The sequence below is a fragment of the Cryptosporidium parvum genome, chromosome 6 (assembly GCF_000165345.1).
Source record: "Cryptosporidium parvum Iowa II chromosome 6, whole genome shotgun sequence".
Taxonomy (NCBI): Eukaryota; Apicomplexa; class Conoidasida; order Eucoccidiorida; family Cryptosporidiidae; genus Cryptosporidium; species Cryptosporidium parvum.
In genome coordinates, this window is record NC_006985.1 from 813,424 (window position 1) to 839,713 (window position 26,290).

The 26,290-nt window shown below is 27.9% G+C and overlaps 13 protein-coding genes and 1 non-coding gene across 14 annotated transcripts; 7 read left to right on the forward strand and 7 right to left on the reverse strand.

Annotated features, from left to right (window-relative positions):
• Window positions 1-763: 763 nt before the first annotated feature.
• Window positions 764-1,279, reverse strand: cgd6_3480 (hypothetical protein; the record flags this gene model as incomplete). Its single annotated transcript, XM_627691.1, has 1 exon — window positions 764-1,279. The coding sequence occupies one exon, from the start codon at window positions 1,277-1,279 to the stop codon at window positions 764-766; it is 516 nt and encodes a 171-aa protein (XP_627691.1).
• Window positions 1,280-2,685: 1,406 nt separating this feature from the next.
• Window positions 2,686-3,147, forward strand: cgd6_3490 (RNA-binding protein, putative; the record flags this gene model as incomplete). Its single annotated transcript, XM_627692.1, has 1 exon — window positions 2,686-3,147. A coding segment is annotated over one exon (462 nt), but the record flags the coding sequence as incomplete, so codon positions are not given.
• A 294-nt stretch (window positions 3,148-3,441) lies between these two features.
• Window positions 3,442-4,086, reverse strand: cgd6_3500 (hypothetical protein; the record flags this gene model as incomplete). Its single annotated transcript, XM_627693.1, has 1 exon — window positions 3,442-4,086. One exon carries the CDS (start codon window positions 4,084-4,086, stop codon window positions 3,442-3,444), a length of 645 nt encoding a protein of 214 aa, XP_627693.1.
• Window positions 4,087-5,022: 936 nt separating this feature from the next.
• On the forward strand, window positions 5,023-5,622 carry cgd6_3510 (hypothetical protein; the record flags this gene model as incomplete). Its single annotated transcript, XM_627694.1, has 1 exon — window positions 5,023-5,622. The coding sequence occupies one exon, from the start codon at window positions 5,023-5,025 to the stop codon at window positions 5,620-5,622; it is 600 nt and encodes a 199-aa protein (XP_627694.1).
• Window positions 5,623-6,273: 651 nt separating this feature from the next.
• cgd6_3520 (hypothetical protein) lies at window positions 6,274-10,473 on the reverse strand (the record flags this gene model as incomplete). Its single annotated transcript, XM_627695.1, has 1 exon — window positions 6,274-10,473. One exon carries the CDS (start codon window positions 10,471-10,473, stop codon window positions 6,274-6,276), a length of 4,200 nt encoding a protein of 1,399 aa, XP_627695.1.
• A 983-nt stretch (window positions 10,474-11,456) lies between these two features.
• cgd6_3530 (hypothetical protein with possible 4 or more transmembrane domains) lies at window positions 11,457-13,346 on the reverse strand (the record flags this gene model as incomplete). Its single annotated transcript, XM_627696.1, has 1 exon — window positions 11,457-13,346. The coding sequence occupies one exon, from the start codon at window positions 13,344-13,346 to the stop codon at window positions 11,457-11,459; it is 1,890 nt and encodes a 629-aa protein (XP_627696.1).
• Window positions 13,347-13,836: 490 nt separating this feature from the next.
• cgd6_3540 (archeo-eukaryotice exosomal RNAse PH) lies at window positions 13,837-14,748 on the forward strand (the record flags this gene model as incomplete). The annotated part of the gene is made up of 1 exon (XM_627697.1): window positions 13,837-14,748. The coding sequence occupies one exon, from the start codon at window positions 13,837-13,839 to the stop codon at window positions 14,746-14,748; it is 912 nt and encodes a 303-aa protein (XP_627697.1).
• A 595-nt stretch (window positions 14,749-15,343) lies between these two features.
• cgd6_3550 (endopeptidase, putative) lies at window positions 15,344-16,464 on the forward strand (the record flags this gene model as incomplete). Its single annotated transcript, XM_001388301.1, has 2 exons — window positions 15,344-15,475; window positions 15,544-16,464. 2 exons carry the CDS (start codon window positions 15,344-15,346, stop codon window positions 16,462-16,464), a joined length of 1,053 nt encoding a protein of 350 aa, XP_001388338.1.
• A 140-nt stretch (window positions 16,465-16,604) lies between these two features.
• On the forward strand, window positions 16,605-18,224 carry cgd6_3560 (MJ0041-family pseudouridylate synthase; Zn finger +thump + Psusyn; the record flags this gene model as incomplete). The annotated part of the gene is made up of 1 exon (XM_627698.1): window positions 16,605-18,224. The coding sequence occupies one exon, from the start codon at window positions 16,605-16,607 to the stop codon at window positions 18,222-18,224; it is 1,620 nt and encodes a 539-aa protein (XP_627698.1).
• A 516-nt stretch (window positions 18,225-18,740) lies between these two features.
• On the reverse strand, window positions 18,741-18,811 carry cgd6_3565 (the record flags this gene model as incomplete). Its single annotated transcript has 1 exon — window positions 18,741-18,811. It is a non-coding gene; the product is annotated as a tRNA-Gln (tRNA).
• Window positions 18,812-19,064: 253 nt separating this feature from the next.
• Window positions 19,065-21,797, reverse strand: cgd6_3570 (myotubularin related protein 1, C-terminus protein tyrosine/serine phosphatase, catalytic domain; the record flags this gene model as incomplete). The annotated part of the gene is made up of 1 exon (XM_627699.1): window positions 19,065-21,797. One exon carries the CDS (start codon window positions 21,795-21,797, stop codon window positions 19,065-19,067), a length of 2,733 nt encoding a protein of 910 aa, XP_627699.1.
• A 455-nt stretch (window positions 21,798-22,252) lies between these two features.
• cgd6_3580 (hypothetical protein with 3 or more transmembrane domains) lies at window positions 22,253-23,080 on the forward strand (the record flags this gene model as incomplete). Its single annotated transcript, XM_627700.1, has 1 exon — window positions 22,253-23,080. The coding sequence occupies one exon, from the start codon at window positions 22,253-22,255 to the stop codon at window positions 23,078-23,080; it is 828 nt and encodes a 275-aa protein (XP_627700.1).
• A 348-nt stretch (window positions 23,081-23,428) lies between these two features.
• cgd6_3590 (26S proteasome regulatory subunit Rpn6-like; PINT domain containing protein) lies at window positions 23,429-24,697 on the reverse strand (the record flags this gene model as incomplete). Its single annotated transcript, XM_627701.1, has 1 exon — window positions 23,429-24,697. The coding sequence occupies one exon, from the start codon at window positions 24,695-24,697 to the stop codon at window positions 23,429-23,431; it is 1,269 nt and encodes a 422-aa protein (XP_627701.1).
• A 462-nt stretch (window positions 24,698-25,159) lies between these two features.
• cgd6_3600 (hypothetical protein) lies at window positions 25,160-25,909 on the forward strand (the record flags this gene model as incomplete). Its single annotated transcript, XM_627702.1, has 1 exon — window positions 25,160-25,909. One exon carries the CDS (start codon window positions 25,160-25,162, stop codon window positions 25,907-25,909), a length of 750 nt encoding a protein of 249 aa, XP_627702.1.
• Window positions 25,910-26,290: the final 381 nt, after the last annotated feature.

Genomic DNA, 26,290 nt, shown 5'->3' on the forward strand with positions numbered 1-26,290 from the left:
ATCTTAATTGAACTCTTGTCATGCAATCTCTTGCCTCACTTTTTTTCTCATGATTTTAGACTATACGCATTTTATCTTGCAAACTTATTTTTTCTTTACATGTTTTTATATTTCATGATTTTGCACTAGACTTTATTTTAATGTCTTTCTCTATTATTTATTAGATTCCCTGGCGCCAAAAGCATCCCGCCAGTTGCACTTTATTGTCAAAAATATATAAACAAAAATTACGTAATTTATTAAGAATACTATCTATTTACCATGCCTTTGTTTTGAATGTGAATAAAGAACGATAGATTTTTCGATATTTCTAATATTGAATCCCCAAAGCTCACTAAAAAGTTTGTTAGTTAATATTGATAAGGGAAAATTGTAGAGTTAATATATTGTAATTTAGGAATCTGTAGATAAATGATCTGTTAAGATTATAAGGGGTGATGGGGGTAAAAAAAGTATATTTCCAAGTATTTAGATAATTTAGCTTTATTCTTGTTGTATGTGTGTGATAGTTTTAGTATTAGTTACTGTATGTGTGAGCAACTATTTGATAAGCAATTTAATAATAACAAATAGAAATGGATATTGAATATATATATATATAGGGTAAAGAAAGCTTGATTTCATAGAATTGTGATATTTCTAATTATCTTCTTTTTTACTCAATGTCTAACTTTTCTTTAAAATTACCAGTCATTTTTTTTTATTAATTTTAACATTACCCTTATATTCTTAACAGATCTTTACTACTAGAGCAAAAAACTTACTATATTTCAGCATGCTGAGCCAATAGAGGTGGAATCTCACCCCAAGTACCAAGTGATGTAACTATAAATAATCGAGTACAAAATGAAGCAGTATATTCTCTAAGTCTATTTAAAATAACAAAGAGTGAATTAAAACCATTAATTGGAATATCAAAAGGCATATTCCTTAGGATTAAAATACAATCAGCTTTTGGCCAATTACCACCAGAATTTAATATACTATAAATCTCTCTATATGTAACTTCTTTTTCATTAGAATTATGCTTTTGTTCTACAATTCTTTGTATTTTATTTAAAAAATCTTTTGAAGAATCACCACTTGAAAGAAAACGTAAATTAGCAGGAATTTCGTCTTCATTATTCAATAAAACTGTTAATTTACTTTCAACAATTCCATTTGGTTCAAAAATAGTAACATATTCCACTCCTAATTGTTTAAAAATACGACAAGCTTTATATAAAAGATATAATACACCATTTTCAATCACTTCTGATCCTCTAAATACAATTACCATATGTTTTGGAACTTTCTTTACTTTCTCTAAATTAGCTTGATCTTCTATATTTTCAAACCCTAGAACTTTCTGTAATAATTTATTTAAGTAAATAATCAATAATAAGTTTATTTTGTTTGTATTAATAATATGAGTTAGATGATGGTTATTATTTGTTCAAGTAAATCAAGAATCAAATCAATATGAAAGATGGGAATAATATTATAAAACTGAAAGAATTCTTCAAATAAGGATTAATATAAGGAAATCACTTTTTGAAAATTGTATTAATTTATACTATTAATCTTTTTTTCTCTCACCCCCTTCTTTTATACCTCCTATCCATCCTTATAACTTTCCTCTTCATTTAATTTACTTCATTATTTCCTGTTTTCAGTTTTATTTCTGTTTCCCCTCTCTTTCTATCAATAATATTATTTGATTTTAACCATCTCACAATTATTAATCAACATAAATATTGATAATATATTATATCCGGTCTAATTAACTTACCTTAATAAATGAAAAGATGAATGTAATAGCAAAAACTATCTCAAACAATATGTATTGAATTGTATTTACTATTAAAAGTAACATTTCAAATATTATTTAAAGATTAGAAAAAAAAAAATGCTCCGATTTATTATTATTCTTGTAATAAATAAAAAATATAGAAAAATAAAATACTGAAATCTGTGTTTTATAATGATCAGTTTCAAATTAATTTTTTTTAACAAATAAATATTGCAAATATTTACTTTCAATACAAATAAACACAAATATACTTCCACTCTACCTCTATCCTTTACTTCTTTCTTTTTTTCTAAATAAATCATTTCTTGACAATTCCTGCAAATTCCCGCCAAAAAAGGTATCTACAATTGCCCCTCTCACATTTGGCGCGCGAATCATGCGTTTTTAAAAATATATATATTCATTTTGATTAAATTAGAAAAAGCAAGAAGAAGAAGAAAAAATAACGATAAATTCAATAAAATTAAGAATGAATAAATAATAAACTAATAACATAAAAGTATCAATTAGTAGTAATCTTTCAGATTTATTTATTTATTTTTTTGTTTAAGTTAGAGCTTAATTTCTTTTTTCTTTTTTTTTTTCTCCAGAAAATGAATGAATGGAATGGAGTAGAAAAATTATTTAATTTTTTTTGAGATTATGTGGTAATATTAATTTAAATAACAAACAAAAAATGTACAATATAAATTCATATAAAGGAAAAAAAGATATTTCTTATAAAAGAAGAAATACAATTAATGAAATAAATAGTAGAGAAGAAATATATAGTAACAATTATTACAATACTAGTAATAATAATTATACAAATACAAATTCGTGGCATAATAATGTAAGTTTTTTGAATAAATGAACTTAAATAGAATTGATTTTTAATTAATATATTAATTTAGTATAAGAATTCATCATATATATATATTTCAGGATTAGATTTAAGACTTACAGAAGGTGATATTGCAATCATATTTTCTCAATGGGGTGAACCTATTGATATTAATTTAATTAGAGATAAAAAGTTGGGAATATCAAAAGGTTACTGTTTTTTATGTTATGAAGATCAAAAAAGTACAATATTGGCTGTAGATAATGCAAATGATATGATATTACTAGGAAAACATATAAAAGTTGATCATGTTAGAGATTATAAACCAAATTGTGATGGAGAATATATATTTACAGGTGCTGAAGGAAGTGGAATAGGAGTTTTTGGAGTTACAAAAGACATTCAAACACGGTTTAAAACAGAGTTGGATATATTAAATCTTAATTTTAGTAATAAAATAAGGGGAAGATCAGATAATATAGAAAAGAAAAGGAGAGCAAAATCTTTAAGCAGATCTTTATCATTAGAATGATTACATAAAACAAAAAGAAGGAGTGAAATATATTGTTAATACAAACATTAATATTAGTAATTTTTGTTTGTATTGCAAAATTAATTGAATTTAATTACTTCAGGTTGTTGTTCTTTTCTTTTGTATTCTTCTATTTGCAATAATATTACATAATTTACATACTTTTATTGGATTATTATGAACAACCCTAAAAAATATTTAATGTTTATAATATTTCATATTAAGTAATCATTTTTGCAAGCATGCATGCATGCATGCATGCAAAAATTAGGCCAAATATTAATTAAATAATACCTACATTCTTTTATAATTCCGGTTTCCATGTAAATCTCTAAGATGAAAGTCAAGAGGAAGTAATGATTTACCAAGCTTTAGTGTATTGAATTTATCTTCAAAAAGTTCTTTATATTTACTCCTTTTTAAAGAATTAATAATAACAGTATTTCCAGATTCAAGATATTGTATAAATAAACCCATAGAAGGGGTAGTAAATATTAAACTATGTAAATCTGAAGCATCACTTCTTAGAATACCAAATTTAATTAATAAATTCAATAGAAAATCCCCACTGAAGTTGGTTTGATGACTTTGACAAATTTTATATTGACTTTTCCATTGAATACATATCAAAGATAAATAATCCAAAAGATGCTTATTATTTATACTAATTGTCTTATAATTTTGAAAAATGTTTTCTTTAATTAAGTTTAAAATATTTTGTAATAAAATGTTATTATTTTCATTATTAAAAAGACATTCCAAAAAACATCCATTTAGTCGATTTTGACATTCTAAATTTGAATACTTTTCTTGAATTCTTTGTTTTAACACTCTTAATATATCACTCTTTAAACTATAACCTATAGATGACGTAATATTTTTATATGATAAAGATCTTGGTACCTTTAATTTTCTTAATTCACCATCTTTAACAAGCATTTCCAAATCTTATTAATTCAAATATTAATCATTATATAAATATTATTTAAATTCTATTTATTTTTAACTTACCTTGAATTGGTAATCTATTTCCATCATTTCCTAATATTTGATGTTCTAATACTATTGGAGGGTCAATAATGCCAATACAATCTTTTCTTAATGAAAAGAATATATTTAATGTTTCTGAATATTCATAATTTTCTAAGAATTCTATGATTTTCTCGTCTTTATCATTTTCTTCCATCATTTTGAATAATATTTCAAGAATAGATATTATGGATATTATTATTCACTTAATTAATAATATTATTCGAGTGAATTTCAAATATTACATTTCAGTCTTCTTTTCAAAAATTCTACATCTTTTCTCTTCATACTTTCTTTAATATGTAATTTTTATATTTTAAATTCAAATAACTTAATTTTTTTTTCCTTTAAAAAGACAAGCTTGTAGTCATAATATATCAACTAAATCCAAATAAAGAAACAAATTTTCTAAAAAAAAATTAAAATGCTCTAATATACCCTATTTTCACTCAATTCCTATTCACACAATTAATATTTTTATAATAATACTCTAATTTTTTATAACTTTACTTATTTATTTATTAAAAAAAAAAAAGTCCGTTACCTTTTCATGCACTATAAATATCTCAACAATTTGGCGCGCGCGCCAACGACGGTACCAAATGAATGTAAAATGCATGTAAATAGATTTATACATAATAATAATAATAAAAAAATCAAATAAATAAGGAACAAAATTTAAGTAAGGTCTTAGTAATTAATATCATCAAACATATAAATTAGTTTTCAAGATTTTGAATTATTTTCCTTAAAATTATTTGTTACACAGATAAATCTGGAATTGTAAACAAGTATAAATACAACAATTGAATTTAAATTATATTAATTAATCACATCTTAAAAAAAATGGAAGGTTCTCGTAATTACCAGACAAGTGATTCTTTAAACTTCTTGAATAATACAATTAACTCAGCATCAACTTCTCCAATGTTATCTTTAAGATATCACCCTTTTGAAAATATTTGTGGATTCACAAACCCATATTACGGAGAAAATAATGGACTTACAGAACTAGAACTTCAAAAGCATTCAAACCATATGAGATCAGTTACAGATGCCATGCATTACTTCTTTAAATTACATCCTTCTATTATCACAAATTCTCCCTCTTCACCAAGAAGTCCCGTAATTGAATCACAGTCTCCTCTTGTTAGTCCAGCAGTCTCTTCTAAGAAAAACAGGAAAGAAGTAGAAAAATTGGATGTTGATCATCCAAATTTATGCACTACTCAATGTAGGGTTATCCATCCCAATCTTGTCCACAGTGTCAACCAAAGGTGGCAATTAAGAGTTCATCTATTAAACCAGAACTCTGGAGTCTTAAAAGCCGCTGATCTATCTCACCCTTATGTTAATGAGATCATTAATGCAAACGCTCCTATCACTCCAAGGATGACTAGTAGACATACCAGTAGGCATATTAGTAGAAAAACTACTGAAAATTGAATACTATAACAAGTAACTCTAGGTAGCAATGTAGGTGTAATAAGAATAATAATAATATATACTTTACCATTACATAATAATATTACGAGGAAAAGAACGACCAAGTAAAAGAAATTATTCTATCCTGACTGACTATGACTTCTCCTCGCTTTCTCCTTCTCCTTTCTATCGCTCTCCACTCTCCACTCTCCACTCTCCACTCTCCCCCATCAATATTCCTTTTACCTACAACTTTTAATTCCCATCTTTTCCCCACACACACTCTATCTCCATATATATATATAAATATATATATATATATCCACCATAATGTCACACCTATCAAGATTCAATTTCTAATTTCAGTCCTATTTTCTCATTCCCTCTCACACTCTCCTTTACCTTCACTATTTCTATTTTTCCCTATCTATTTTCTCTTTCCCTCCCCCCTCTAATCAAAGTATTCTTGCATGCAAATTTGGCGCCAAAATAGAAATGACAAAGGGGCTTAAAAGAAAAGCTTTAAATCTCTTCTTACTTATAAGAAAAGATTCAAGAGAGGCCAAAAAAAAAAGAAAAGAAAAAAAACATGTAAGTTACCCAAAAATAGAGACAAAAATTGGAACTGGGACTCTTTTCCAGTCCAATCATAATGTGCTATCCATCCCCATATTAAGAAATAATTATTGGGTTATTATTACTGCCAGGAGCACCCGTATTAATACCATTATTTGAATTTAATAAAATCTCAAACTTCACAAGACACTCATCCATACTGCATATACCATTTGTAACATTGGAAATCTCTGAAAGAAATTGTTTCAATCTGGTACCACCTTTTAAACTTTTAAAGCAAATCACTATCATATTTTGTTGATGTTGATTTGTATCTTGAAAAGGATTAAATCTAATTTCAGGATGAATTCTATTAAAATCTGGAGAAAACATTCCATTAAGCACCATAAAAAAGCTATTAGGAAAGTATTCCAATAATGTTGATATCAATCTACACATTTGTAATAGTGTATTTTTTTCAAAGTTATGGTAAACTGAAAATAACACTATCAATAATCTGCTAAGCTGTTCATTCCAAATACCATGTATCTGAGAAAATGAATGTATTGCTGTTGATAATTTTGTTAAATAAACTAAAACTGAGCTTAATAGATATTTATCATTAAATTGTAAGGATTTAATAGCAGTATCCAAACTTGGAACCAAGTATTGAGATGATAAAAGTATTTGAACTGATAAAGTTGGAGTATGACAATTACCTAATATAGATATTTGCCACATAAAGAATGGTTCTAATGATCTTGAAATCTCTACATTTGTTATAGAGTAGAATTTCTTAATCCAAAATTCATATAATAAAGAGTTTATACCATCATTTTGCATCATATTCACCAAATTATCTCTACTTTCTATGCTGAGTCTTCTAATTATCTCATATAATAGCATTGTACAACATCCATGTCTTTGTAAAATAACCATTGTTGAAGCTCTCTCATTATTACTTGCATTATCCATTTCATTTTTAAAATGCAATACACTTTGTTTTATATTTGAATAAGTAAGTTCCCAAGTACACCATTGATTACCTTCTACTGGATTTCTGTCATGTACATGTGGATCATTACTATTTGTAGTATTACCCATAGTTGTATTAATATTACAGTTATTATTATTAATACTATCATTGTTATTATTTCCATTATTATTATTATTATTATTATTATTATTATTTCCATTATTATTGTTAATATTATTATTATTATTAGTTACATTATTATTTCCACTTTCACTAATACTAGAAAAGTTATTAGACCATGTACAAGATATTATTCTTAAAATAAGGCAACAAATAGAAACAATAATATCTTTTGGACATGATAAACAACTTTCTTTACCTGTAAAGCTTCGTCTTGTATAAATCATCAAATTATGTAAAGAAATATTTCTCGAATACTGATACATCATTGAAGATATTAATACTACTCCATATCCTTGTGACTCACTTTTTAGATTAAATGAATTAAATAAAAGAGATCTGAGTTTTTCTCCTAAAACAAACATTTGTTGATCTTCAGGAGAAAATAGATTTCTAATTAATATAGTCAAATTCATAGCTAATCTTGAATTACTTGATTGACTTATACCATTAGTCTTATTATTATTATTAGATACTAATCCAAAATGTTCACCACTACCCACAATTTTTGGAGAAGTTGATCCAATATCATCCAATCCAAATCCTGTAAGATTTCCATGATGATTATTCTTAGATAGATAATCATTATTATTGATATTTTCAAGGCAAAATGTGAATGATTTAATAATCTTTAAGAAAACATATGTTGACCAAATCCAACAACATTGTGGTACTACACCAATATCAATATTATTAGAAAATGATGTATTATTATAAACTTGTGGTATTTGTTCAATAGTAGAATGAATCATATGTTTCAAAAAATTCTTGAGAGCTTGAGTCAAAACTTGAACTGATTGATTTTTTTTAATCATAGTATAACAAAGAATATGAACAAAACCTCCAACAAATCCAATATTTTCATCAATCATACTTATATTACCATATAAATTAGTATCATTAGAAAATCGAAGTTTTGATGTAACAACTTGAATAACATTTTGACTAAGTTCAAGTAATATTTGATCACAATTGGGATTATTTACAATATGATCAACTCCAAGTTGGCATAATTCTTCAAAAGTAGAAGATAAAAGTAATAGATTTGATTGTTGAGAAATTTGAATTAAATATTTAAGGCTTAATAACCATATTGGTGCATATTCATGATCCACAAGTAAATGAGCAGATTTTTGTAATAATAATGAAATCTGATAAATACAAGGCTGTGTTTTTGGCAGAGTAGTACATGCAAGTTCTAATATATTAGATACTGTTCCTTGAAGTGAATTAGTTGCTTCAATAAGTGTATCAGAGAATCTGAGGAATACAATACATCCAACAGGATCTTTTTCATTAGAACAAGAAATCAATGAATGTTGAATATATGTAACAAATCCTTGTCCATGTGAAGGACCCAATGATAATAGGAAGAAGTATATATCATTAATATGAAGTGTTGCAGTATCCAAAAAATCAAGAAATTCTTCAACAGAATCATCAAGTGTAAGTTCTTTTAATCCAAAATTGGAATAGGAACTAATTCTTGCATTCATGATAGAATTTTCATTAATACCAATTTTTTCCCAGTAAAAGAAATCAGTTCTGCACTGGGTAGCAAGACTCTGTACAGCTGGTGTAATTAAAAGTTTTGCAATTGATAGTCCTTGATCTTTTGTAATGATTCCTTCATTAACTAAATCTCTTAAAGTACACCACATATTAACAAGTACTCCAGGTATTTTAACATGTAGCATAAGTAATAAGGATAGCATTTCAGGAAGAAATGAGAGAGGGTTATCCAATATTTTTCCTTGAGAATTACATCGATTTTTGACTTCTGGAAGCTCACCAAGAATAAAAATAGTTGAATAACCTTCTAATAGGCTAAATATGACTCCAGACCAACTTAAAATAGATCTTTCAGTATCTTCATCAAGATCTATTTGTGGAACATTCATCTTTAAAGTACTCCAAGTATTCATTCGAATCATTTGAGAATGATCACCAGAGATAGTTTCTTGATTTTGAGTATTATTAGTGTGAGTTGCCATATTATTGTTATTATTTCCACTATTATTATTATTAGTATTATTATTATTGTTATTATTATTATTAGTATTAGTTAAATTATTAGTATTAGTATTATTATTGTTATTATTATTATTATTATTACTGTTAATAGGTAAAGGAATTTGACGAAGCTTATCATATAATAGCTTTAAGTAATTTAATAGAGACATCATAACTGTAGTCTCTGCTTCAGATGGAAACTTTAATAATATATGAAGACCATTTACATCTTCAATTAGCGTAAAGATACTGTTAGGATCGCCAATAAGTCCTTGCTTTTGCATATAAAACGAGCATCTTGGAAGGCCTATAACAAATAACTCAGCTAATCTATAAGGAGCAATAAATATATCGCTCTTTAAGAGATTAGAGATTGCCAGAGAAAGAGGATTATGGGTAAATAGAGGTATTTCAAATTTCTCAAAATATTCAACAAGAATATCAAGAGATAATTCCAATAACTTTTGATTCATAGTATAATTCTCATTTCCTGTTCCTCCACTATTTCCATTACAACATTGATTCACACCAGGTCCACCAGTAGAATCGGAAAGGACCTTAGTTATAGATTCTGATAAAAAATCAAGAATTCTAGGTAAAGTGGACTGAATAAGCATTGGCCTCTTTTGCGACTCAAGAAGTACCCCTGCAACAGGAATATACCTAAAAGTATTCAATATAATCCATAGTTCTAAGCCATTACCTTGACCCACAAAAAATGGCTGTGAAATTCTCAAACATGATTCAAACCCTTCCATCCAAGATCCATCAGATATTCCCAAAATAATTAAATAAGATAATCCTTCCCCCAACTTACTAAGTAATTGAGATATTGAGCTTCCTCCAATTCCAGATCTTAGAATTTCAGAAATAGTTCTCAGATAAATTTGATCAAAGATAACTTTTGGGCCTCCAACAAGATTTACTTCATTATGACAACTAGAAAGTTTTTGACACAAAGTCTGAGCTGCAACATATTTGACTTCAGGTTCCACACTCACTTCAAGAAGTTCACTACATATTTGCCAAGCTTGAAATGAGTCTTTAAATTCCAACAAATACTTATTAGCTTCAGCTCGCTTAAACGAGTCATTACTTGTCCATAGTTCTAATATCCTCAAATGAACAAGCTCGCGTGTAAAACTCATTTGAAAGAACTTTGGAAATTTTATATAAACCCCCTTTTACCATTTATTTAATGTCAAAGTTGGTTATTTTATTTTTAATTATTTTTCTTCAAGTCTTGTTCACATCTTTATTTTCAAAATTCACGCGCAAACTTGGCGCCATTTTCATATTAGCAAATCCAGTCAATTCGGGATTTTCTTGCGATATTATTAATAAATAAGTTAATTAATATAAAAAATTTAATTAATTTCGAATTTGTTTCCCCTCACCAAGTTGACGATAAATTATTATAAATATTAATATTTGATTTTTTTATTAGTTTCGTTTAAATAATGTATTGTTTAATTTGAAAATGAATATATATTTAAATATATGTTTATTTATGTATATATTTATTATATGACATTAATTATATAATATATATAATTTAAATATATATATATAATTAATGTATAAATATTACTATGTATATATTATTATATTAATATAAATTAATATTTATATAAAATATTATATATCTAATATATACATATATATATTTAAATTATATTATTCCGTATATTGTACTTAATTAAATAAGGCTTCATATAACAAATTACCAGTGTTAAATCATATGTTATCAAATAAACTTGTTTCTTTTTAATCTATTAGATGTTGGTTTCATATTAAATTTCCAATCTTTGTCTGCAATATTTAGCTCTTTTAGCTCTTGTCTTTTTATGATTAATTAAGATGAAAAATAATTCAGAGTTCTCTACTTCTTTGCCTCCAAACTTGTAAATTCCTAGAAAAAAATCAAAAACTTCCAGGCAAATGCACTGAAAAGGATTTTTTTTCCTTAATAAAATTCTCAAATTATTGGAAGTTTCGCCGGTATAGGAAATTTTTGAAATTGCATGCATGTGGCATCATATGCAATGGTTGATTTATCTGCTGAACTCATTAAAAAAAAAAAAAAAGAAAAATGAAAATGGGGTTGAAATTTCCAAATTTTTTAAATTATTCACTGTAAATAGTGAAATAAAGGATATGTTTTAATTGTTGCTTGTAATGAATCAACACTTTGAATAATTTGGGAATTCTCTCCATGTAATCTATCAGAATTCTGCCACTTAACAGATAACATAGTTCCAGAAACAAGATGGTTAGATTCATTGATTGTTTGCATACTTATTTGTAAAGGAATTCCAAAATCTTGAATAACTCCAATCAACATAAGTTTACTAGGAGTGTTAGCTGACATTAAATAACAATATAACCAGACCATATTTGATTCTTTATAGACTATTGCAACTCTTTGGAAAGTTGTACAAAAATTCAAAATCGTTTTTTCACGATTTCTTGAATGAATTGGTAATTCTCTTAATCTGATTCCATTAGAAATCTGAGATTCAGAAACTGAAGAAACATTGATTGTTTTTGATTTTTTAATTTCTTTTAATTCTTGATTAGTCAGCAAAGTCTCATAAATACTTTGATCATCTGCAAATAAAAAGCTTGATGAATCTTTATCAAGAAGATTATCGACACACTCCACTTTTGGAATAAATGTTTTTGATCTTAATCCAAATTTATGACAAATTTGTATATTTTCCCAAGTAAATGTATCATATATTCTAAAATATCCGCCCTCCCAAATTGTTCCAATTAATGAAAATATTCCTGAAACAGCAATGGAAACACAATCATGTGCTAAAGTAGGTCCTCTTGCAACAACATAGCCATTATTAATAAACTTTTCAGAGTTTATATAATAACCCAATTTTTTTGAATCACTTGTAACAAAATAAGTGTAATTAAATTCTCTAATTGATGATCCATCTCCAATATATAACGATGATCCATCTTTTGACCATGAAATACTATTTAATTTAAAAAGATCAACAGAGTATATATAATTCCATTTTCCATTTAAATTTAAATTATCACTTAATGATCTTAATCCTCCTCCATTAATTGGGTTTAATTGATTGATTCCTGTATTCCCATTACTTAATATAGAAGGTCTGTATTCCCATATTGATACATTATTTGAATAACCAATAGCTATAATATTTCCTATTGGCCTGATTGCAACAAACCGAATTCTTTTATTATTCTTTTCTGATTGAGATAAATTACATATTATTCTATGTTCCCTTGTACTAGTACGTAATCCTTTGCATGTTCTAATAGTACTTTCTGATGGTCTTGAGTAAATACTTATCCCACATTTAGTATTATTAAAGCCATTAATAGGATGAACTATATTTAATGTACGAGGTATCCATGTAATTCCTTCTTCCTTTACCAACTTTTCTCTATAATCCTCATCTTTATTATCAAATTCCTTCTTTGGAGTAAGTTCAATACCCCAAATAAAGTAGAATATTATAGATATTATATATCTAATAGGCTCCAATATATATTTCCAATAATATGGATATATATATGCAATACTTGGAGTTTCTGATACTATATTTAACTCTGGGCCAGATAGCTCTGATTTATAAACAGAGTTAGGAATAACAATTCCTGTAATATCATGTAGCATGGACAAAAATGATATATAAATAAAAAGAATAATTCTTCCAATTTTACCCCAATTATTGAAAAATACTGTATTGTCATCTTTTTCTTGTGTACCTAAAAAACTTGTTCTAGTAACATTTTCTTGAATTTCTGCAATTTTTGAGTTTTGATTTGGATTTAGTTGAACATTCCATAGATGCTGCTCTGCAAATACTTTTTCATTTCCAGATAATGGAACACCTCCTAAATCATTTGCAGACACAATTCTATATTCAGTTTCTAATATGGATTCTGTAACGATAGATTTACGTTCACTCTCTAAATCTGAATTTTCAGGTCTAATATAACTGCTTGAGCACCAAATAACTTCTGAGCTCTCCATCTTGATTAATTAATATATCCAATTTTAACTTTTGAAACCCAAATATTACTTTATTAATTATAAATGAAAAATGTTTTGAAGTTAACTTGAAAACAACAACACGCTGCAATATGTGAACAGTGCGTATTTCCAATTCTTTAAAACAATAATTATAATTTTGGGGCTTCTTTAAATTGAATTTATCCGTATTTATTACAAATTTATTTATCAATTTTTGGGCAAATTCTGGTAATTAGTAGCTTTTTACATTAGAGTTGCGGGAGACTGCTTTTTTTCAATTAAATATTTTTAATTAAAAATAATATAAACGGCATTGTAAATAGAGAACGAAGAAGAAGATATAATAAAAAGGTTTCAGTTGATATTATAATATTACCAACAATAGCAGTATTTTGATATTTCAGCATTTATATTGCCCATTATTAATAAACAAATAATCCATAATCTTTAAGTATTTAATTTTCAATTATATTCAAGCTTTAGTATTATTATGGTAGTTTTTGACTCTTTTCCTCCTTTAACTCCAATTTCAGAAAATAAGAGCTTAGTAAAAAATTGCGATTCTTCAACTTTAAAAAAAGAGAATCCAGGAAATTTTAACATAATATCTGAAAATAAGGTATTGATTCGTAATGATGATAGACAATTTGAAGAATTGAGGCCAATTACAATTCGTACTGGAGTTATTGAAAATGCAGATGGTTCAGCCTATTTTTCAATAGGAAATACAAAGGTTTTATGCGGGATTTATGGACCAAACTTGTGCAAGCAAAACCCAATCGAAGATGGTTTATCAGTTTCAGTAGAATATACCATTGGAAGCTTTTGTAGAGATTCAGCTTTAGCAAAAAGCAAAGTGAATACTGAAAATATTGAGATAAAATCTGATGAAAAAATTAAATCAATTCTTCTTGAAAAAGTTATAAGCTCAGTTATATGCCATGAAAAGTATAAAAGAAGCAGTATTGACTGCTACTTTTACATTATAGACGATGATGGATCAGCATTTTCTGCAGCAATTTCAGCTGCTTGCCTATCTCTCTGCAATGCAAAAATTGAGATTATTGGACTCTTTTCAGCAACAAATATTATTGCTGTAAACTCAAATTCTTTATTTAATCATGATGGAAAAAAACAAACTGAAGATGAATACTCTATGATTTTGGATCCAACTTATAATGAAATTTCATACCTTGGAGCAAGCAATTATTCTACTCTTGAGATAGGTCTTTGTACAATTAGAAACCAAGTTGTATATTTATCAGCAAATGGTGACTTTTTTAAAGACCCAAAAAGAATTGAAGAAGGGTTTTCCCTTGCAGAAGCTTCCTGTAGTGCAATTGTTGATGAAATTAAAGACCACTTAACTTCAGAATTCAATACCAATTTCAATGAATCCTAATTTTCCTTAGTTTTTATAGCTTAAATTATCATGAATTATCTTTCGTATATTATTAACTTAATATTTTTATTATTGCTGTTATTATTTTAAATTTAACACGTAATTAATAATTACATGTGGATGACCGGTATATGCAAGTAAAAATAAAAATTGCATGCAAAAAACGGTATGTGGAAATATGAATGCATTGTAAATATGAGTAAAAATTAAAGTTACGTGTATTATTAATTTAATTTTTTGAATATATTTAAAAAATCCTGATGATTGCGATTTTTTTTTGCTTTAAATTAATAGAACAAGTTAAAAGCAGGAATATCAAGTGAGTACAAAACAAAGTTTATATTTAGTTAAAATGAAAATCATAAATGGTAAAATCCAAAATTACAAAAACATTTTTTTCTCCGTAAAAATTAAAATAATAACATCAATTTAATGATATGAAAAATCTTGTCAAATAAAAGTAAAAATGACATTAACCATATATAAAATATTACCGCTAAAAAAGCTTAATTAAAAGTTAATGCTATTTTTATGTTTTGAATTAAATAAAGATTAAAGATTTGAAAAGATTTCTCAAAATTGAAATATCAAATTCATGGAGGGATCTAATAATGAAGTTCTAATTTCCCTTGGGATTGAGTCAAGCGCAAACAAGGTAGGAGTCGGAATAGTAACATCTAAAGGAGAAATCTTGGCAAATGAAAAAATGACATTTGTGGGACCACCTGTAAGTTTGAATGAAAATAATATTGAATAATCCTTATCTTTAACTTTAATTACTTTAATCAATTTTAGGGCTCTGGATTTTTACCCAGAGAAACTGCAGAATTTCATAGAAATAATATATTGCATTTGGTTAAACAGGCTTTAGAAAAATCCGGAATAAATAAGAATTCAATAACAATTATTTCATTTACACAAGGACCAGGAATGGGTGCACCTTTAGCGGTTGGAGCTCTAGTTGCAAGAATGTTGAGCATGCTTTGGTCAAAACCTTTAATCGGAGTAAATCATTGCGTTGCTCACATAGAAATGGGAAGACTCGTAACTAAAGTTGAAAATCCTATAGTACTATATGCGTCAGGAGGAAACACTCAAATAATAGGTTATGCCAACAAAAGATACAAAATTTTAGGTGAAACTTTGGATATTGCAATCGGGAACTGCATTGATAGATTTGCTAGAGTTATGAAACTTGACAATTATCCTGCAGCAGGATACCATATTGAACAAATGGCAAAAAAAGGAAAGAATTTAATTTCACTTCCTTATGTTGTTAAAGGCATGGATTTATCATTTTCCGGAATTCTAACTTTTGGAGAAGAACTAATAGCAGAGAAACAAAAAGAATTTAATAATGATGAACAAAAATTACAATCTTTTTATCAAGATTTCTGCTTTTCTTTGCAAGAGACCCTTTTTGCAATGTTAATTGAAGTTACAGAAAGAGCAATCAGTCTATTAAACTCAGATTCAATCTTACTAGTCGGAGGTGTTGGATGCAATTTAAGGTTGATTGAAATGATGGAACAAATGGCAAAGGATAGAGGAGCTATTGTATGTAGCATGGATGATAGTTATTGCATTGATAACGGAGCAATGATTGCTCATACAGGATTATTAGCATACCAAAAAAATTTCATCACAAAAGTGGAAGAGTCTGCAGTATCTCAAAGATTTAGAACTGATCAAGTTGAGATATTATGGAGAGAGTGATTTTACTATATTTACAAGGTGGCGCCAATTGTCAATTTTGATACATTAATTATTAATAGCGGATTTAAAAACACAAAATTCAAATGGAATAACAATAATGCAACATTCATTTAGTTTTTATTTGATTAAGGTCTATAGAAATGAACAATTTATGTTGGAGATGCGAAATTAGAAAGACTTCATTCAATGTTGAAAGCTTTAAATTTGGTTCTGAACAAGCAATTTTAGCAAACTTATCATCAACTAATAACAAAGAAAAATGTCACAGCTGTAGAGATTTATTACTAATTGATAATAGATCAAAGTATTGTATTTTGAAGATTCCAAATGAAGTTAAAAAAGTAAGGCGTAAACAATCTAATAAGTTTATGGCAGTTCAAAACACACAATCAGGAATAATTAACACTTATATTATATATAAACAAGATGATATAAATGATGAGTTAAAACATCAATCAATTAAAGGGTACTTGGGTACAGTTTTTAATAATGCTTTAACTGCAGCAGTATCTAATGACACTGGATTGAAAGTTAAAGAAGCAGGAATTTCCATTGAATTTACTCCAGAATTAAGGCTTAATTCTGATCAAGAGATGTGCTTTAGTTTAAAAAATTGTCTAAGAAACTTATTATTAAGTCAAATAACTTCTGATGAAGGTATGAATACAAATTTGGATATTTCTCAGAATCAAATTCATACTTTAAAACTTAACCAAAATAGTGAATTATATATCAACTTTGTTTTTTCAACAAAAATTCCAACGCATTTAGAACATGCTAATGGCTTTATGTTTTCTATGGTTGTTTCTTATACATGGAATAATGTATACTTATTGGGCCGTTACATCAAATTTTCCAGAAGAATATCCCAATCAAAATGGGGATTTTCAGATGGCGATAAAAACAAAATAACTGTTGATACCTCTATCGAGGAGATTCTTATTAATTCTTTGAAAGAATTAATAAATTTTGAGAAATTCACATTTTCTTCATCAGGTAGAGAAGATGTTGATGTGAGAATGCTTGGAAATTATGCTAATACACTTTTTGACCGTGATCTTAATTTAAATGAAGACCGAAATTATGATCAGAGCAGAAATAATTGTCTCTCAACAGAAGTCAAGATTAAACAATCAATAACTCCAGCTGGAAGGCCTTTTGCTATAGAAATTGGTAATATTTTAACCCATCATTATTTATTTTATCCAAAAAACATTCAGGTTATGGACTTGAAAGAAAATTCCAAGTATTTTTCTAGAGAAAATTTCATACAACTACTTAAAGATACTATAATACAGAAATCTAATTCAAGAATTGAAATATCAGCTTTAAATTTCTCAGATTCTTATTCGGTTCAAAAAATGAATAAGGAAGTTAATGATAGGCAAAAATCATACCGTTGTATTTGCTATATATCTACTCCTATTTATATCCATGAATATCATGAAATTTCAGAGAAACTCAAATTTCCTATTACCCTTAATCAAAGAACTCCTGTTCGCGTTTTACATCGAAGGCCAAATATAAATAGAGATCGTAAAATATATGATCTCATGATTTCTCCAATTAATGATAACTACTTTATTTTGGACTTATTAGCACAAGCTGGTACATATATCAAAGAGTTTGTAAATGGAGATCTTGGTAGAACTTCACCAAGTTTGGGAGACTTGATTCAAGAATCCTTACCTGGGAAATGTAATAACGAAGAAAAGCTAAATGTAATAATTGTTCAATTGGATGTATTGAATATTTATTAATAATAGCATCCATTAATTATTCATCATCATATTAAAGTTATTTTAAATAAAACGATTAACTTCAAATCTATCAATTATTGAACAAAGATTTCAATCTGAAATCTTCTAAATTAGTTCTTAATTGATTATTATTATCATTATTATTATTATTATATAAATAGTCTATTTTAATTATTTTACTACTTATTCTCAGTAATTGTATTTTACTGAGAGTCCACAGAATTTACTGCATTTTTTTTTTAATTACATTAATACAATATAACCAAGTCAATTAAGCTATGCACTATTCCTAATTGCAAGGAAGAAAATTATTAAGCTTACTTAATTGATGTTTTGTATGAATTGTCTATGAATTCATAAATTTACGGAGAATTATATTGTCCAAAAAAGTGGAATATGAAGAACTACAGCAAAGGAAAATTTGATTTGGAAGTTTTATCAGGAAAAAAACACTGAGGGGGATGGCTTTCCCGAAAATAAATAGGCGCCATAAAGACAAAAAAAAAGTGGAAATACAGGAGCTACTGGGAATCGAACCCAGGCTACCGGAATCAAAATCCGGGGTCCTACCGCTAGACTATAGCTCCTTACGCCGCTATGGTGATTTTATAAAGAGTTAATCTATACAAATCAAAATATTAAGCTTAATAAAACTCAGATAAATTTTTGTTCAAGAAGGAAATTAACAAGGCATTCTATTTAAAGATTAATAAATAGATTATTCAATTAAATATTTTGGAAAATAAACGAAGTTTAAAAAAATTTTTGATGAACTATTATGGAAGAAAATGATCAATGTTAAGTTTTGAGAGATAAAAGTATTAAGAAATAAATAAATATTTAGTAGTTACTATATAAAAGTGGGTTAGATACAGTCTTTGCATTAATTGGAGTGAATCTGAACCAAAAAGGCATCCAAGGAGTAATTCCAAAAGAAGAAGAATCTAGTATTAATACATCAGCATGCGTCCTGACTTGTGTATGTGTGGGATTATAAAGAGGATTTACAAGCTCTTTGTGGAATATTATAGAGGAATTTAGAGAAAGAAGGGATTCAACTTGGCCATTATCCAGATTACCTTTAGAATTATTCTTAATAGAATACATTATTGTATCCCATAAAGAAACCGTCGAATTTCTAGAATCTATACAAAATCTCTCATACTCATTATCACAATGAAAATTCCCAAATAAACTATTATTTAAGTGATCAGCAATAATAATTAATAGGTTTGGATGAAATTGGAATTCTGTTGGAAACTGATTATAGCATTGGTAAACACAATCTAACCATTGGATAAATATTGGAGATCTTTCTGACTCGTTTTCTAAACAAGATTCTTTGCCAGGAGTACCAGATCTGGAATGAAATTTGTGACCAGAAAGTATGAATTCTTTTTCTATAAGTGAAAGAAATCCCTGAATTGTTCTGTAATAAGGGTCCATACAAAGCATTGCAAGTGCTGTTAGTTGTGAAGTTCTATCCCATCCATCACTACAATGTACCAAAACTCCTTTTTCCCTAATCAAATGATCAACAATCTTATTTGATGATGCAAGGATCATACTAATTAAGTCATACCAGCCTGTTGAATCTATTTCTGAAATCAACTTTAATCCCGTTAAATTCTCTGAATTATTCATTCTATTCAAAGAAGCAAGTACTGATTGAGCTTGAACAGAACTGATATCTCCTTGGTTAAGTAAATTCATCACTTTCTCAAAATTAGCATTACCAACACTCAAATCTTGATTTGATGAAGTTTTTTGAATTACTGAAACCAACTTATTCCAAGAATCACGAACCTTATGGATATTTTCAATATTCAAAAACTCTAATTTACAATTGGTATAATGATCAATATTCTCAAATCCAGCTCCTGTTGCTTTATTAGCAAATGCATTCAATTTTGGTCTAGCATCCAGTATTGCAAAAGGTCTTTCTTCTTTTGGGTCTCCATTATTTTTGTAAAAGCTGGAAATGGTTGTTATCATCATCTCGTCCTCAATACATCTTTTAAACGCAGATTTTGGCTGACTAGACCTCCATAGAGTGCACTTTAAATCTGGGTTTGTCCAGCTTAAAATTGGTATTCTTCCCTTTGATCTAAATGCTGCTACTTTAATTAGTTGTGAATCGGATATGTTTTCAGGAACCACAATTATTCTTGGGTATGAAGAACAAAGCTCGAAGTTTTGATTCACATTTGTGAATCTTAAAGGAAATCTTGAAGTATTTTCATTAATTAAACCTGATGATATTGGAACTCCTTGTCTATTATATTCTTTCAAAATATCAAACTCAAAAATCCCATTAATTGAAGAAAATAATGGTAAACTCTCAAAATTCTCCCTAAAAGTATACGAAAACAAGTTTTTATGCAAAGTCTCGTTCAGAATATTTTGAATACTATTTTGAATTAGCTTTTTGTCTTGCTCAGAGCTTACTATTAGAATTTGGATCGATCTCAAATCTTTGGTTGAAATATCCAATGTGTAAGTACAACTTTTGGAATTCATATTTATTTGGCCATTCTGCCCAATTCCTGAACCTCCAATTGTTGTACCTAATGACCCTACTAGATTCAAGTTATTTCCAATATATTGTCCTGGAATTGTATGGTTATTACTGCCTTCTGTGTTTACTCCATTATTATCATTACCAGAAATCAAAGAGCTAACCCCAATCTGAGTTATTGAATGAATTGGAATATGAAGAAAGCCTGATTTGTACATCCAAGATACTGAAAATCTTTTTACTATTGTCAATGCTTTATTGTTAATATTCTTTTGGAAAAGAGGAGCAAGAATTATTCTAAAGTTTGTCATAATGAAGGATCCAAAAATAGGACCTACCAGACCTTGAGCAGAAATTCCACACTCTTTACTAAATAACAACAACTTTTCACCAGGAAGAAGTATAATACTCATATTTTTAGTTATATTCTCCGCATCAGCCTCACAAATTTCCAGACTTGTATTTGATATTGGACCTTTATTATTATGAATCTTGGAAAGGATCTCTGACCATCTGGATAGATCCTGAGCCTTTTGATTATTGCTATTACTCACTATCATATTCGAAGTGGTTTCTCTTAATGCATTCTGTATTTGAGAACTAATATTCTGCGTTACTGTGTTTGCTAAAGAAGAAAATAAACCTGAAACACTTGTGGATGTTCTTAAATTTGAACTGGATTTATTAATATTTGTTGTGGGGTTACTGATATTACTTCGGCTCTCTGGTACTATTGTTGGAGAAGCTAGCATAGGCTTAACTTCAACTGATCTTCCTTGTGTGCTTGGAAATGGATCAAATAATGAAAGATCTTCTAAAGTTTTATTCAACGGCTTTTTATCCATATCAAAGTTCTGATATTGTGAATTTAAGTTATTATTATCTCTACCTTCAAAACAATCATTCAAGGATGAAACCTGCTTGTATATTGAAAGAGGATCATTACCAGCTTCTAATGACTGAAGATTTATTTCTTCACTCCCCTTATACACTGAGTTATATAATCTATCAGTGGAGTCATTTTCAGTACTAATACTTCCTAATTCCCCATTCATATTGTATGAATTATTTAGAATTATAAATACCAATATCAATTACTTATTACAATAAGAAGCAACAAAAAGATTTCAAGATTTGGTGGATTCTTCTTTATCCTAAATTAGATTACTTTTCCACTCTTCTTATATCATTCAAGTCACCCTGAACCTCATCAAACAATATATTCAATTTCCCTAACTCTTTAAATCATTCAGCAAATTCTTTAATCCGCACTTCATCTATTATTGAAAGTTATACTTTATATGTTAATACAAGAATATTATTAATTAACCATATTGGCGCCATAACTCCCCTTAGAAATTGAGAATATTTTTATTATAGGGGGAAAAATGGCAAAGTAAAAAAAAAAAAAAAAGTTATATACCGGTAATGACGTGTTAATTTTTTTTGAGAAATTATATTAAAAAAATAAAATTGCTTAAAAAGACCAGAATTATTATAAAAGGAAAATATGTTCAATGATTCATCTCCACAAGGTTGGTATAAGAACTTACCTCCAATCACGAGGAGTATCCTCACAATAACATTTTTTTCAACTTTATTAATAACTTTTGGTATGTTGAATCCATGGTATATTCTCTTTGATTGGGAGTACATTTTTCGCAAGGCACAAATTTGGAGATTCCTCACAAGCTTCTTTTTTGTGGGTCCATTTAGTATTGGATGGATTATGAGCCAATGGATGTTTACATCATTTTCATCAAAATTAGAGAGAAGTGGGTCGGTTGGTTCCTCATCTGGGTCTTATTTGTATTTTATATTGATTTTAATGACAGGAATTAACATAATAGGTACTGCTTTTGATTACCCCACAGGAAGAAAAATTGGAGGCTCTTCATTGATTTTTGGTATAATTTATTACTGGAGTAAGAAATTCCCAACTTCTTTGGTAAGTATTTGGGGATTCACTTTGCAAGCTTATCAGTTACCATATGCATTGTTATTTTTGGATGTTTTGACTGGTAACTCTTTGATTGACGATTTGATTGGATTATTAGCTGGACATTCTTATTACTATATTAGAGATATTATATATGAGAATAACGCAAATAACTTCTTAGCCAGAACTCCAAAGCATTTTGACAAATTTGTTGACTACTCTTCTTTACTGATTAAGAACTATGTCTATGACTTTTCATCTTTAAATGGCCATCCTAATGTAATTAACTATCCAAATTCAAATGTAAATAGAGCTGGTTCTTCTTACAATCCATTTTCAGGAAACTCTGCTCAACCTAGAGCCTTTTCAGGAAGGGGATTTAGGCTGGGTTCAGATTAAGCTCAGAAAAGTTGAACTAGAAGATATATAAGTTAGTATTTTCTTACCATAGTATGGCTTTCCTTTATTATTTTAACTGCTAGTTTATAAATCTAATATAATTTTACATCCTAGTTATATATGTATATGATTATTTCAATCGATAAGAATTTGAAGATACAGGAGGAGAGAAACAATGAAGAAGAAAAAGGTGATCGTTTTCTAGATAATTATTTAGTTGCTATTAGCCGAGTAGAATTTTGCATTGATAGTATTGATATATAAATAATTCAATAGATCTATATACCCAATTAAGGGAACACAAGACTCCATCGAATAAATTAACTACTCTCTTCATCAATCTTTCTTTTATACTGTCCTGGTAGCTTTTTCATATAAAACATCAACGACATTTGAAAGATTGTCGAATGTAGAGATAAGTTCAGGAATCTTTAAATTAGAATTCTGATTCTCATCATAGATAGTAAGAACTTCAGTTCTTTGATCAATATTTCCCTGAATCAACTTGTTTAAAATCATTTCAATAACCTTGGAATAAACTCTTTCGGAAGAAAGATTGAGGAATAAAGCAAGTTGAGAGATTTCAATGTGTGAATAAGATTCCAAAATTCTTAAAATATTCTGTTCCATCAAACTTTCATACAAGTTATTAATATGTCTGTGAATGACCATATCACTGCTTAACTCGGTTTCATAATTCTTTAAAACATCCTCGAACATACTAAGAGATCTATTTTCGCAGCAAGATGCAACCATTCTCAAGGCTTCAATCTCTCTCATCTGGAACTTAACTTTATTTTTACCAGAAAGTAGAGAAGCTAAATTATTGGTTTGTTGGGACATGATCTTTGATAACAACATATACTTTAATGATTGCAAGGCTCTTTCATCATTTGCAATATTAAATGCCTCGAAAGCTTCATAAAAGTACGAGAATGATGTCTTAAAATCTTCTTCATCAGCAAGTATAATGCCAGATTGTAGATCTATATCAGCCTGTAAGAGAGGAGGACAGTGAATGGAGTTTGCATTAGTTCTAGCTGCTGTCAAAGCTGCCTTAGACTTGGGTAAGTTACGAATTCTATACTCAAGTTTACTTTCTATCAAATAAGCCTCCACTAATAGAATCTTATCGTCAACCTTTTTAACTTCTTTAATCAACTTTTCAATATAGTCTAAACCTTTAACAAATTGACTAGAGTTCAAATAAACCATTGCTAAACGAGCAGTAATTCTATGTCTCAAGAATGTACGCTTCTCTTCTAAGCACCATTCAATACACTCCAAACAAAGTTGTTCTTGTAGTTTTTCGGTATCTGGAATTTTTGACATCATATCCATTAGATTTCGAATAATCTTTGCAACTCTAGCTTTTGGTAGTCCACCAATTATTGGTCTAATAGTTTTAATAAGCTCTTTCAATTCATTTGCCATGCCTTGTTTCATATATATTTCTCCTAATGTATAGATTGCCTGCTCTTGAATTTTGGTTCCATCTTCTATTTCATCCAAGTTGTCTTTTTTAATCAATTCGATTAATATTGGAATTGATAATTTGAAGTCTGTCTCCATCAGAGACTTTGCCTTCTCAAAATCATCCTTAATACTTATTTCCATTATTACTACTCACTCAATCCCTAGTTTGTTTTTCTTTCTTCCTTTCAAATAAGGAGGGTGGCTTTTGGTGAAATCAAAATTTGAATTTGTCGCACCTTCTTACTTGTCAAACTTTAAGAGTTGATTCTCAAATTAATGTATGAAATTATTAATTTAAAAAAAAAATTGTCGTTTTAAATAATAATTTTGTATTTTTCCCCCTTTATTATTATGTTACAATTATTCTCTTCTTGAACTTATTAGCTTAGATGCATATTGGGCGCGCCCAAATAACCCCACGAAATACATAAATGTGCTGTTCAATGAATATCGAAAATAGATTAACATGCCAGAATAAATGTGATATTATAACTTTAGCTTCATTGAATAATTTGAATACGAAATGTGTCATTATTATTATTGAATTATATTGAAAGTTTGCTATAAGTGTTGTATGTATAAATATTTTGATGAAAAAAGAAAATGAAATTCCAAAGTGAGAAAAATGAGGAAAATAAAGAAAGCATAAATAAGTCATCTTCAGCATTGATAAACTCATTAAGAAACCAAATTAATAAAGTATCAGCCTTGAATAAATTTCGCTTCATAAATAGTAATAAAAAGCCACTTGAAAATGAAGTCCAAATAAGTGATATTGCAGATAAAATTCGCAATAAGATCTCAATAAATAAGTTAAACAAGAGTCCAGGGCTTGAGCATACAAACAATAAGTATTCTGAAGAAATTGGAGGCGCTTATTCACCATTTAGAAAGAGAAATAAAAATAATGAAAAATATTCCTTGCAAAATAAAATGTCAAATTTTGAACAAACCAGATCAGAACTTGAGAATCTCTTACTTTATAATATCAACAAGCTGCGTCATGAGAGAATTAAGCTGAAAAACTGCCAAATGAATAAAAATAATAGTCATGATGAGAATGAAATTCTATTTCCAAATATTTATACACCTCTATCTTCAATGAAGTTTATGAATATCCAAGAATTATTTTTGTTTCTTTCATTGTTTTATCATAATTACCAAAGAGAGTGGATCTTACCATTATTAAATAACTTGAAAAATCTCGAAATAATCTTTTTCACCCCAGAAAGTACTTCATCTTCATACTCTTCAACAATAATTACAGGTAGATACACTAAAATTTTAAATGAGGAATATTTGTTTTCAAGCAATGCACCAATTTCAAAACTGATTTTAAATTCCGCAAAGTAAGTTACATTTATTAATTCCACTTTATAGCTTAATGCTTACTTAAAATTTCCTGAATAAATATTAATTTATCTTTTATTTAAGGTGGCAAAAGGTTTCAAAAATTATAGAATCAGAAAATATTCAAGATTTCTCAACTGCTGTGTTTATATTTATTAACCCAAATATAATTCAAACAAGTGAATGTGTATTTATCTCATCAGGTCTTTTCTTCATTTGCAACTTTGCACACCTCTTAACTTGTTTTGTTAGCAAGTAAAACACTAGAAATTGTCGAACTTGGTCTTTTACCAACATTTAATATTATTTGTCTACTTCAACTTTTATTTACTCTTTTTTTAATTATTAATACTATTTCTATTTCAAAAATATTTTGTCCACATG